The sequence below is a fragment of the Pyrus communis genome, chromosome 12, assembly GCF_963583255.1.
Source record: "Pyrus communis chromosome 12, drPyrComm1.1, whole genome shotgun sequence".
Taxonomy (NCBI): domain Eukaryota; kingdom Viridiplantae; phylum Streptophyta; class Magnoliopsida; order Rosales; family Rosaceae; genus Pyrus; species Pyrus communis.
The window spans coordinates 17,023,653-17,037,615 of NC_084814.1; the positions used below are offsets into that span (position 1 = coordinate 17,023,653).

General features: G+C 37.5%; 2 protein-coding genes across 2 annotated transcripts; one reads left to right on the forward strand and one right to left on the reverse strand.

The window, feature by feature from the left end:
• The first annotated feature begins 221 nt into the window (after positions 1 to 221).
• On the forward strand, positions 222 to 1,938 carry LOC137710892 (ethylene-responsive transcription factor CRF2-like). The gene has a single exon (XM_068450049.1). It carries the CDS (start codon positions 683 to 685, stop codon positions 1,748 to 1,750), a length of 1,068 nt encoding a protein of 355 aa, XP_068306150.1. The 5' UTR covers positions 222 to 682; the 3' UTR covers positions 1,751 to 1,938.
• An 8,939-nt stretch (positions 1,939 to 10,877) lies between these two features.
• On the reverse strand, positions 10,878 to 12,301 carry LOC137709725 (umecyanin-like). Its single transcript, XM_068448709.1, has 2 exons — positions 11,934 to 12,301; positions 10,878 to 11,406 (listed from the first exon to the last, which is right to left on the reverse strand). Exons 1-2 carry the CDS (start codon positions 12,109 to 12,111, stop codon positions 11,021 to 11,023), a joined length of 564 nt encoding a protein of 187 aa, XP_068304810.1. The 5' UTR covers positions 12,112 to 12,301; the 3' UTR covers positions 10,878 to 11,020.
• Positions 12,302 to 13,963: the final 1,662 nt, after the last annotated feature.

The following is a 13,963-nucleotide window of genomic DNA, read 5'->3' on the forward strand; positions in this document are numbered from 1 at the left end:
AGAAAGAGAAAGATATGAGAAGGCAGCTGAACCGGGTTTAGCGATTTTATCGAAAAACAAAAAAACCGGGTTTAGCGATTACGGCTGTTGGGGGATCCTATAAAGTAGGTAGTTTTGGTATCCAGCGAGACCTTGTGCTTCTTCTTTCTTTCTCACTTACTCCACACACTCTCCTCATTTCTCACTACACCCACCACCACTACCACTCTCACACCCCCCCCCCCCCCCACCCCCTCTCTCTGCTTTTCAGAAACCGATTCCGATTCCGATTCCGAAAACATTATATTCCCTTTCGGAGCTTTTCTGAAAATATCCCGTTCTTTTTCCGTACCGTTGGCCGGGAAGGCCTGGAGCTTCGTCCCTCACGCTCTTTCCCCTTTTTCTCCTTTTCTTGGCGAAGCTTTCCGTGAAATTTCTCGTCGTTTGATGGTACCTTTTGGTAATTTTCACTCCGTTTCGAGCAGCAGAAGCAGCTTCTCCTTCACGCCTGTTTCTCTCTCTTTATTCTCTCCTCCTCGTGTGCTCTCAAAGAATCTCCTTTTTTTCTTCTGATTTCTCCACCTCTATTTTAACCCACCACCGCTGACTCGCTCCCCCACCCACTCACTCTTTCAACCCGCTCTCGATGCCACTCACCTTCTAAATTTTCACTCTAGAAAGTTTTGTTTCTTTTTTGTGAGCTATGAATCGTCCTGCTGTTAAGTACACGCACCACCGGAGCCACACTACGATGGTGGCCAATTCGGCGGAAGCGGACGAGTTCGAGTCCGTCAGGCCGCGTGTTGTGCGGATATCGGTCACCGACGGAAACGCCACCGACTCCTCCAGTGACGACGAGGCCGAGGGCTCGTCTTTTTGTGGGACCCGCCACCGGGTCAAGAGATTTGTTAATGAGATTACCATCGAGTCCTGCTCAAACAGGGACACCGACTCTGCCGTTTGGAGGAGTCGGATGTCGAGGACCGGGAGGAAGCGGCCGTCTGGGAAATCCAAAGGCCCGGCGAGTGGTCGCCGGGATTTGAAGGCGGTTGCTGCTCCTGCGGGGAAGAAGTTCCGTGGCGTGAGGCAGAGGCCCTGGGGAAAATGGGCGGCGGAGATAAGAGATCCTCTGAGACGTGTACGGCTCTGGTTGGGAACGTTTGACACGGCCGAGGAGGCCGCTGTGGTGTACGACAACGCTGCCATTCAGCTGCGTGGACCCGACGCGCTCACCAACTTCGCTCCTCCTCCTCCGGCGATATCTCTACCTGACGTTAAGCCGGAAGTTAGCTCTGGCTTTTATTCCGGCGACGGGTCGCACAACCACCTTTGCTCTCCGACGTCAGTGTTACGCTGTCCCTCGCCTTCCAACGAAGAAGCCGAGTCGCCGTGCCCGAAACAATCTCCGGAAGTCACCGAAGTCCGAAATGTCCGAGGGAACTCCTCCATTTCGAAGAGCTTGTCCGAGTTTTCGGATTACACAAGTTTCGAAACGTTTATTCCGAACGACATATTTAACTTCGAAACCTCGATACCGGACTTCTTCGAGGAGAATAATCTCCGAGACGATATCTGTATTTTGAAGGAAGAAATCACCGATTTCGGAAACTTCGGCATTTCGAAAGAAGAAATGACCGATTTCGGAAACTTGGGTGACCTGTTTGTCGATTCGGTTCAGGACTTCGGATTCGGGTCCTCGCCGTGGTCTACGGAGGACTGTTTCCAAGACATCGGCGACCTGTTTAGTTCCGATCCTCTGGTTGCGCTATGAGACGAACAACACTATAGTTCTCCGTCCTTGTGTTGTCGGTTTAACGGCAAGTTTTGTATCGGCGGGAACGGAAAATCGGAATGTGTTTAATTTAATTTAATTTTTAATATTTTTTTGTTTTTGTTTTTTTATCAGTTTTGGTTTGTAATTGTTTATTTATGAACGGTGAGTTTTGGCCATACGGTGTACAGTGCGCTTGTTCTTTTTGGTTTTATCTTTTAAATGCCACGTGACTGACCCGTCCCATAATATTTTGCTTTGCGCGTCCTAATTTGCAACACATGTGGAGCTGCACACGTGCTGGGTTTATTTATAAATGAATTATCAAATTTTAAAGCTATGTTTTTTGGTTTATAAGGTTGGACCGAATCCAATAAAATTCTCACTAATTCAATAAATATTCTAAGTGCTCTTGTTTTCGACCAATTCATTCATATTAACACACATAATAGTAACAACAGCTTTGGTATCGTATATTAATTTTTGTAACGTTTTTGGGTTAAATTGCTTCCTTAAGCATTAGCATTTATGTCAACCGTTATTTGTTTTTTTTTTTTTGGCATTGATTCTACAACGTTAAACTGAAACTTGATAATTCTCTAGGTGTTGTTTACAAAAACTCCGAATTAACATGCTATCCTACCCCCCTGGTTAGGGCTTTCAATTTTAATCCACAACGTTCCGAATTTAGGCCATCATCTCTTTCCTTAGTGTAGAACATCACTTGTAGAACCAACCAAAGTACTACTATGTACTCATTTTTATACAAATTCTTTTTTGTTTATTATTATTATTATTATTATAAATTTGGAACGTCAATAACAATTATGAATTTTTATATTGAAATATATCAGAAAGTAATTATATTGTTTTGGATTATCACTACTCCCTAGCTACTTAAATTTGTATATGAAGTAGAAGGGCAGGACAAACTTAGAAGGAAGGTATCTTTGTTTTGAGTAGGTTTTTGATTCGTGGGAAGAATTTTGATACTTATTTGGTGGATTAGAATTAGATCTCACGTCCCTGCAATATTCCAGATAAGAAGAATGATGGGCTTATTCATTATATCCGTTCCTTTAGGTCTAAGTAGGGATATTTGGATGCAGACATGGCAGATCTAATTATCAATAATTAAGAACAAATTAAGTAGTGGCCTAATTGTGATCAATCCAATCATTTTCAATAAAATTAAGAAATAAATGAGTGGTTAGAGCGGGAAGGAATCTGACAGTGTCTTGAGAAATTTTTATGTCTTCTCGGCACACATATTGACACACCACATGTTATCATACAACTAAACGATAAGGTTGATATGTGACAATTTAAGATATAATTTTCAATGTCCCTGTGTCAGAAGTGTGATAGATAGTATACACCGTTTTATATTCCAGATACACTAAAAAAAATATCTCATGGGTCTTGATATATTGAAAGGAGACATGGCACGTTATTGTGATGGAATTAATGTAGGAAATGGAATCCATGGTGATATACAGTGGCAGGGTTATGGCTGTTTTGGGTGGGAGGGAGACTTTTTATTTTATGCATTGCTTGGGGAGCTTTCATTTGGTAACACGTAGATACTGTGAGCAAGTGGGAGAGTGAGACCAAAAAACAGCAATATGGATGTACATTTTTCTCTGTCAAACACTCAATCAAAATGTTTGACGAGAAAAGGGAGACAATTTTGTTGTGCAAAGAACGGTTGAAAAGATGCCAATTATTGAAGGGTCATATGACAACATTATTAGATATATATTTGATACAACCATGCCTTGATAGGATGGACTAAAGTTTTGAGACATATATGTTGCTTATGTTATGATTGGGTGTTGAGGATCTGGTTACGTTTTTGAAATATTTATTTTTGTGTTTTATGTATACGAGTGTAATCAAATGCGTTTGATACAAAACATTAGATATAAAAAATTCTTATGTGTTACAAAACGTCAAATTGGTATTTCATGTGTCTACATCTAAAAGAAAAAAGAGATACACCTAATCACATTAGAGTTTTAAGACCTAAAAAATCAATCATGTAACCAACACCCGATGACCATATTATCGCCACCACTACCATCTCTACAACCATAACTTCCCCCACACTATATCATTGCCGCCGCCACCCCCGCATACATTGTCACTAGAACCACTGCTACCATCTTCACCACTATCACCTCCATCACCCTTAACCACTATTGCCCCTGGCACTACCCTTCACCACCATGCCACCCCCACAATCGCCAACATCTCTACCACCTGAACCACCATTGCCACCACCTCCACCCTATATGTATAATCGTGCCACCCCTACTGCGACAACTATTGCCGCCAATACCACCCTGCACCACCTTTGCCACAAGCATGACCCGCCTCACCTTCCCCACCATTCTCTTAATATAGAAAATGGAAAAACATTACTACCAAATGGAAAAACTATATGGATAATACTTGTCTACCCCTGATGGGGGAACTTACTTGTCTCCCCATTTCTAATTAACATATCTTCATCACACGAACTTCATAATCAGAACCGTTTATACTCTTTATAATCATCTAAAAATTATATCTGCAAAAAATCATTCAATTTGAAAATCATTAATTAGCAATTCAAATGCATCAAACAAAGGGAAGGTTCATTATGAGGATGCTACTTGGTACAAAAATCGTCGATTGGTTTGACAAACGAGGATGACTAAACGATCTTCAACTTGAATAATTTTTTGCCGACATAATTTTTAAATGATGATAAACAGTATGAACAGTTCAGATCATGGAGTTCGTACGGTAAAAAGACATTAACCAAAAGTAAGAAGGCAAGTAGATTGTCCCCTCATAAGTGGAACGCAAGTATTAATATTTTCAGATATTTGGACCAAACACTTTATTTTTGTTTTTTTATTTAAAAGACACATTCCTCACCTTAAAATGCAAAATTTTATTTTACAAAGGAGTTTTTTAATAACTTTTATGTCCATGCATCTCTCACTTCACGTCTCATTTAATGAGATATGCGTAGACATAACTATTGTCATCGAACCCTCACTCCGTGTCTTTCTTTACCGATGAGATCTATTTGATATGAGTATCTTCCATGGGAAAGAAAAACACAGAAAAGGGAAAGCCAATGTTTGACTAATTAGTGGTTCACTTGGGAGCTCCACATGAACACCATAGTTTTGACTTGGGAGTTTGGAGAGAATTTGCAGAGTAAAGTTGTATGAATAATCACACTTTGTTTAAAAGAAACCAATTAATCATTCATTTTGTCAACTAAACACCCGTTTAGGATGTGTACTATATTATTGTATGTTGTTAGATTGTGAACCGAAGCGGTTAAACTACTGTATCAGTTAATCCTAATCTAACAAAAGGGAGAAAGGTTTAAATCAAGTCAAATCCAATCAACGGACAGGGTTGAAGAAAAAGCAGTCCGGTGGTCCATGAAATCGTTTTGAATGCCATCATATAAATTGTAACAATTGTGCCTCACCCACTGCAGCAGCGGAAAAACTCACGTAGTACCTGGCTGGCTAACCCTAAAACCAGATGCCCCATCCCACAAAATCCAAACTTCCATTCCATTTGCCGATTTCTCAAACAAGTGCCAAAATGCCCTATTAAATAGGTTTTGGCAAATTCTGGATACGGACCTGAAAGCCTTCTAGCCTGCACGCGTCGCTAATATGACAAACATACCCCTGAGAAACCCAATCTGTCTTTTTCTCTGTTTTTTTTGCCCAATCTACTTGCGATATTTTACTTTTGTATTGCAAAATTCTGCAAACCTCCTTTATTGGGTTTCTGGTTCTTCAAAAACTTTTGCGACAAATTCCAGGCATGCATGTGTTAAATTTGCATGAATAGTAATGGTATTTATTGGGGAGGACTGAGATGTCATTTTCTTGATGGATCATGGAGTTCCAAGTGTTTAAAATGCAAGAGCTTTGAAATGATGGAGTGAGTGAGATTTTCCAGTACGTGTCCTGTGTCCTAATTATGTAGGTCTTCTGGGATTTTCAAGGACTTGTTTAGCCTTCAATTGAAGCCTGGCTGGAGAGAGATAGGGACAGCAGTTCCGTTCCTTGTTGTATGTTCTTAAACTTTTGGGGTCCCTTACAATCATACACAACATATACAAACCAACCGGTTAAGAAGAAGAAAGACCATCTCTTTTTTGTTATTTCATTTTGTTTCAGGTGATGCTTATTAGAGATATGTTCTATAACTTCTCTTACTAGATTTTTCGTAAGAAACATTGGTTGCACGATGTCTTTATTTTATGCAATAGTTTAATAACGTAACATGTCATATCATATGAAATATGCACTACCTTTATGTAACGTTTTAGTCACACAAGAAGCTAAGACATTAGCGACACCTAGCAACAACCTTTTCAAGACCAATCAATTAAAATGGACAATGGGGCTTTCATGTTTAGTGAATTTAAATCATTCGAGACTATACTTGTCAAATTGGACAACTGTCCAACATATTATGGACAAGAAGTTCCTTCTACAGGGATAGAATTGAATATAAATAAATTGAACTCAGTCTCGATCCTGTCTAATCTAAACCACCCAATAGGTAAAGTTAAAGCAAGCACATGTAGCATTAGAACATTTTCCAAGTTGAAAGAGAAGTAGGAAACTTCGGTTTTTTTTTTTTTTTTTAGTACATCGATATTTTTACACTTAGGGGATGAGGAGTTCGGCTAAGTCACATAATGGACATTCTAATTTGGTATCGAATTTGCCATCCACAAGATTCGAACCTAAGACCTCTCATTTTTAAGTAAAGGGGAATATCATCAGATTGTAGTACTTCATTCTTGAAGTTCAAGGTTGCATTTAATATATTGTCAAATATGACAAGAATTGTGTTGAATTTTTGTTGTAAATCCAACAAAATAGTATATAGTCTCATTGAAAAGCACCAAAATAGTTGATGGAGTGATTTCATCTCTAAAGTTAGGTATACATTAACCTCAAATGAGACCATATAAATGCATGAACCAACCAACCAAACCAAAACACCTGCAATCACTCGACAAAATACAATGCCTACCCAGATATTCATCAACCTATCCACGGTCCGTATCAATTCAACGTCATCATCCCCTCAAATATTGCACCTCGGACTTGGGGTTTTTCTTAAATTTATATTTTCCTCTAGATTTTCTCCAATTCTTTATATATCAACATAATATTGAGCGGATCTATTAAAAAAAAAAAAAAAAAAAAGCTTGTCTGGAAGCGTTTTTTAAACGACTAAAAGCATTTTAAATCAACAAAAACACTTATGAATATGTTTGGTAAAAAATGTTAGAAGTGCTTATGGGTTTTGAGAGGTCTTACAATTTTATTAAGATTTTCAATGTGCTTATGACATAAGAGCTTTTAAGTAATTTTGAGCATAAATACTATTTAAAGAAACAATTTCAAATGAGATCTTAATGAGTTCTCTTTAATTATAATTATACATCACAATCTTTGCAATCATAGCAATATGCAAGTGAAACACGTGTTCTTTTATGTTCACAATAAACTTGGTGCACCGAAAGAATGAATTCTTTGTCAAATTATGAATCATAATACGTAATGTATCTTGTAACTAAATTACTCTTGTCAAATTATGAGAAGCCAAGTATTTTGTGTAACACCATTTGTGACTTATTTCGGGGAACGAGCCCTTGTGCCTCAACCTTTGTCGGGGCTAGGCCGCCTCTGCCCCCTCTCTCTCTCTCTCTCTCTCTGTGTGAACAATAACCAATACAGGGGAGGAGAGAGGTCACCAGACACATGCAAAAACCAACCCAACGCTTAAATGTTCTGCACAACGCACCAAAATCTGGCAGATTTACTGAGTGCAACCCAGAAGATCTTCTTTGTTATTTCGTCCAACCTCTCCACTTAATCAGTCAATCACAGCCGTACACGTCATGTCAGGCTAACGGTATTCCACCTCGAGCAGTGCAAGTGCGAGTGTTGCAACTCGGCCTTTTGCCTTTGGGGCTTGGGCCCCATTCTTGGTCCCGGTCCCCACCCCCTCCTCCCCTGTCCAGCTCACTCTTCACTGTGTCTGCGACTCTGCGCCATCCGATTGCGATTGCGGTCCCACCAGCTCTCGTGCCGATGACGTGGCTATGCATTTTTCGATAGGAGCACCACCAGGCCCACTGAATTGTGGGCTTTTGTTTTGTTCTTATAAAGCCCATTTGGGATTGTCTGGCCAAGATTTGAACTCATGGGATTAGATTTTGTGGTTTTTTATTTTTTTTACTTTTTCTGAATATTTTGGTTGGAGAGTTTTGTTTCTCCGCGTCCATATTTTTTTTATTGTACATCAAATTTGTGGCTGGAAATTCTGTTAGATATCCGAGCTATCAAAGAGATTCGAAATCCCTAGTATTTGTCCCGTTCATAACAATTGAGGGAAAAAGGATTTCATGTAACAGAACAATCCCTTACATTCCAAAAAAAATCTCACTTTCTTTGTTTTTTTTCCTCTGGTTTTGAGAAACAACATATCAGATAATCAATGGAATACAAATTCATAATTAGGGGTAACAAACTCTACTCTCGAGTGCATTGTACTCTGCAAGAAATAACCCTACGCTCTGGAAATGATTCACTAGGTAAAATAATAATTTGGATAAGCTGTGAAGCTCTTATTATTGTCACCTTCTTGGGTTAGATCATTTAGATCATTTCCAACCGAATGGTCCAGAGGACCGAAAAACACTTGAAAACCGTCTCCAACCAAGGGCTAGGTCAAAGAGCTCATGGGCCCCACTGGACAAAAAAGGGCCAAAGGGCCAACCGGCTAGCCCAAATGAGTCAGCCAGCTAGCCCTGGGCTAGGCCAGAAATTTGAGTATTCCTGTCGGATATAATCGACATCAATATAAATATTCTTGTTGGTTATATCCAACAGGAATGCTAGGCCAAATTTTCAAATGCAATGGCTAGTTATCGTTGGATTCAATTGTTTTTTTTTATGAATTTAAAAATTTTAAGTTAATGTTGTTTTTAAATTTAATTTGTAGTTTTTAAATTTAAGTTGTAATTTTTAAATATAAGTTGTAGTTTTTAAATTTAAATAATAATTATGTTTAGCGCTATGGCCCTGTGGCCCTTGGTTGGAGATGGTTTTTTCTGACAGGGCTAAAATGAGCCCTATGACATTTTGGCCCTCGATTGGAGATGGAGGCAAATATGATCATGTACTGTTCATTAAAATATTAATATCTTGGAGGGCTAGAGGGCTAAAACGAGCCCTATGGCCAGCCTTCGGTTGGAGATGGTCTTAGCATTTAGTTGGGTGGGTTAGAGATGGTCCCAAAAAACGCGTCCAAACACTTTTTAGTAATAATTTCAACATGCTTACAATAAATCTAATTGCATAAAAAATGTTTATGAAAAGATGTGCTTTTTAATAATCATCTTTGAACTTTCATGGTCGTCATCACTTAGGGTTGACATATCTCTAAGTACTTTCGCACTTCTTTCTAATGAACATGAAAGAAATATTCAAACTTGAGATATGTTTCAATGTCACAAAATAAAATTACAATTTTGACCAAGAGCTAGCTAGGATTTATTGTTTTAGGTATAGAATTGAAAGAAAAGAGGGTGAGTGACTATAAAATTATGAAACCACTCTATTTATTTGAGGTTGTCCCCAAATCTAAATATCTAGCTAGCTTACTTTTTCTAGGAGCAAATCAAATCCGTACAACAATATGTGCAGTACGAGTAATTGCAGAAATTAAAATTTTCAGACTAAATGTATGTATGCATGCATCTGGGTTTGCAGTGAAGCAGTAGTCATGCATTGTGGGTGGAAAATCAGGCAGGTAGGGTCAAATGGGAGCCAAGTTGAGCAACCACCCGACAGCAAGACTCTTGATACAGAATCGAGTGAGATTTCCTCTATGGGTCGGACATTGATATCTCTCATGAGATTTAATGGAGGGATGGATGGATGATATTTGTTGAAATATCAAAAAACCCATCACGTGAGTGATTTGTATGGCATGGGTATACTGCCACGATGATGTTTCGTGCTAATGATACAAGAAGACATGGTGAGATATTAACCTATTTTCCTGTATTGTTGGGATAATATGCATCAACATAACAGTGTATCTGTGTCATATAAGTTATTCTATACTCACACAGTACACTCCAACCATGCACTTCTTTTGTGTTTCTTTTTTGCACTTTCAACCTTCCTTTTGTTCTCTTTATCCAAAGTCTTTACCTTTTTTTTTTCCTTCTTTTTTTTCTGCTGGTTTCTTTTTGTTTATCCAAATTTTTTTCCTTTTTTCACGGCCTCAAACGTGTTATTCCGTATCTCATCTGACATAATTTTTCAGCTAGTAGAAAGAAAGATATGCAGAGAGAAATGTGTGGTTGAGAAGAATATTGGTTCGTTTTTACTGTGAAGGAGTTATTCTTCACTGCCTATAAATGATAAGCTGACACATTTACTCAAGTGATTTATTACAAACATATAAATATATATATATATATATATATATATTTATATGTCAAATTGTGATTTGTGTGTAATAAAGAAAATCTACTTACATAGAAGAAGCCGTACATTTTCGTGCCCAAAATGTGTTGAAAACCAGAATTTGAGTTTGGATATACAATTTGAATCCTCTTCCATTGTACACGCTCTTAAAATGGATTTGGTAATTACCAATACTCTACCCTCTTGGGTCATAGTTTAAGGCCTATTTAGTTGGAATGGGCTGAATTGATGGTCCATTATTTCCTTTGAAATCATACCTATGCCTTATTGAGTGAAGGGCAGCTTGAGTCCATTCTCAAGAGTCAAATCTTTGTCTTTCCGCATTGTTAATCCAAGTGCCATTAAGGTATTCCACAGTAGTTTATGTGAGTTTGATCACAATACATGAAAATCAGGCCGTATGAGTTTGATTTCTATAACACTGTTTTTGTAGCGTGTAAGTTTGATGGTTGTAAAAGTTATATATTCTATAAGAATCGAACTCAAAACTTTTGACCTACGGTGAAAGGCCTAAGCATTTGGATAAACTAAACTAAGATTCCATGTAAATGTAATTGTAACTTCATGGTTTAGATGAATTATTAAGATTATTTAATTTAATAGGGGTAAAAATCCATCTTCCAGTACAACTTTTGACAGAATTTTCTCTTAATTGTAGTATGGATGATATATATCATGTAATTACTTTGTCAAGGGCAATATCAAAAGTACATAAAATCTCTCTTTAGATGAAGAGAGAAAGGAAGACGGTCAATAAACCAGAAGCCATGCCAACATTTTGAATGGTGGTGGCTGAGGAATGAGCAGGAGCAGCCGCATCTGTGACGGGGGCAGGCGCGCCAGCAGTAGTCTTGGTGTTCTTGGAAACAAGCTTGAATGGGGAAATCTTGCCAGACGATCCAGGCTTGTTGACGACCTTGATGTGGAGCTTTTGGCCAAACTCGCAGTGCTTGCCGACGCCACTGTAGTAGTAGTAGTCACCTGGTGCTGTGAGGTCGAGGATGGTTGGTCCATTGTAATACATGTAGATGACATTCTTCTGTGTGCATTTGTCGAAGTCGTCCTTGTTGATGACTACTACGTTGCCAGAGCCGGGCCTGTAGGGGAAAACTGCAATTCGGACCACACATTCAGGCAAGAATTGTTAGCCAGATATATATAGATATATCAAATGGTATTCAAGAGTATATGAACCTAAAGTTCGAAAATTTGTAGGCCAAGCCGAACTTGCTTTGATTTACGTAGCTCAAAGGAATTTCGATTGCCAAGACAAAACCATAGTTGGTTGGTTCGAGTTTCATCTTCATTGTTTAGTTTGAAAACAAAAATCATTTAGAATCCTAGTTAGTAAATTCGGAGTATTATACACATGTTACAAATGTACAAACTATTTAATTTATTTTCGAGAATCAAACTGAAACTCCTTGTTTGTTTTTAAATTTAGGGTTTCGTTCTGAACCTCATTCCATGTATTCAAAACCGAAACCCTTTCAAGCCAATCAGACAGATCATTCGTTAGTTTATCGGTTAGAACCCACATTGGGAATTCAAAGCCTTTTATACAATAAATAAGATGAAAATGGATACTATTTTTTTCTTTCCTTCATAAATTTGAAAAATCAACAAGAAGTTCTTACCAAGTCTGTCACCAACCCCAAAGGTTCTTGGAAAAGCCCAGTCCTCATAGTAAGTTTTGTTCTCAGGTACAGACCAGCCCTCTTTTCCTCCAACAATGTGAGTGAAAGCACTCACTGATCCTATCAAGAAGCAGCCCATTGCTGCCGCTAGGAACACCGCAATCTGAATCTTTCCCATCTTGCCTCCCGGAGTTCTATATATCTTTCGATATATATTTCTTATAAATATTTTATTTAATTTCCCTGGTGAGCCGGTGTTGAAGGAAGCTTAATTATAATAAAAATAAAATAAAAATAATAATATTGTAACCTAGTCCTTGTTTCCTTCAACACAAGACGGCTAAAAGAACAGTGAGATGGATGCCTGCTATAAAAATTGTTTGGAGTTGCTTGCTCCTGTGATTGCATGGTATTTTAAGGGTTTCGGACGATGTCAACGGTTATGTTGTTAGAGATATGAGAAGGGAATTTCGCCTATTTTTCAAAGGAGAAGAGGGTTTTTAGCACGCAAAACTAACAATCTGCATGCAGTGTTATGGCTATTTTAGGAGAAATAACAAATGACTATTTGAATCATCAGGTGTCTTGTTGAACCTAATTAAGCAATTTGTTAATAAACGATTCTCTGATTTGATTATGCTTCTGTTCGATATGAATCGTTCTCAGGTTAGTTAATTATTGACTTTAATCTGTTAGTATGGCGGATGTGGTTAATTAGTCGTTAAACTTGTCAATCAAGTGTAAGTCTGAACATGATTACCATGGACATTGTTGATGTCAATAGTTGGATTAACTTATTACACCATAAATCATACAAATGCACAAAAACATAATGATATATATTGCAAATTCACCAAAATTGAGCTACGTCCGCACTAAAGATGTTTATGGTTTCACTATGACAATGTATTACATGTACATAGAGTTTTTTATTTTATTTTACACAAATTTGTCCACTCCAACAAAACAACTACTAGAGGTTTTTGAACTTTAATCCTTAAAGAAGATTAAAATTTAATAAAAATCTGATGTTACATTGGATATTGATTTTAGTCCTTTAATGTGTACTTAATTCAAATTCATATTATATTTTTGTTTTAATTTAATAGATATCTTATTTAATGTTGTGGAGTCTTATAATTTCTAAATTTTATACACGACGTGCTTATATGATTAAAATTTTAGACTTCTCTTTTCATTTCTATTTAATCTTGCATTAATGGGAACATTTTTATTTAGCTTATATTTAAATAGAAAGTTGATTAGGTTAACTAAGGTTGGGTTGAAATTAGACTACAAACCATATACAATTTATATTTAACCCTTTTGGAATAGGAAAAAATCCAATTTGACTTCACCCTTCTTTAGTTTATTTAGATAGATTGTGAAACTCCTAAATTTTCAAAGTGCTTAGAACGCGTTGTAGATTTTACTATTTTGAATGTCATAGGATGAAAGTGTATTTCATTTCGAGATCACAACAATTTTTGGTTTACATGTAGGAGTCTATACGAATTCAGAATTTACAGTTGGACTAGGAAATTGAGGACAAATGGCATTCATTGCGTGGCTAAGTTTGCCACATGGTGTTTACCCACAATGCTAACCTAAGGACACTAATCATATTATTAGCATGTTTGGTGGAAAGTTTGTACGTTATGTGTCATAACTTGGTGTTTTTAGAGTGCCTTTGTAAGCACTTTAGTGTGATGACTATTGAAGGCTATGATGATGAATAATGAACCCTATAGTTAACGTGGAATGGTGTTATAGCATGAGGAGTTGATTGTAGAGAAACCTATAAACCAATGAGAACAACTAGTTTTGCCGCCTCATTTATAGTATAAATAGGAGCAATGCTCCATCTTTACTCTTTTTTTTTTTTTTTTTTTTTTTTTTGGAACATGCAATACATACCCTACGTAGAGAGTGAGTAAGAGAGTAATAAAGCAGGTGAGCAAAAGAAGTACTCGTGGAGTAAGAAGTGAGGATTCGTGGTAGGGGAATTAATTAATTACATGTGCTATTTG

Coding starts and splice junctions, on each gene's coding strand:
- LOC137710892 (XM_068450049.1), top strand. CDS start 683: ATGAATCGTCCTGCTGTTAAGTACACGCACCACCGGAGCCACACTACG.
- LOC137709725 (XM_068448709.1), bottom strand. CDS start 12,111: ATGGGAAAGATTCAGATTGCGGTGTTCCTAGCGGCAGCAATGGGCTGC. Junction 11,407..11,933: donor TGGGGTTGGTGACAGACTTG/GTAAGAACTTCT, acceptor TCCGAATTGCAG/TTTTCCCCTACAGGCCCGGC.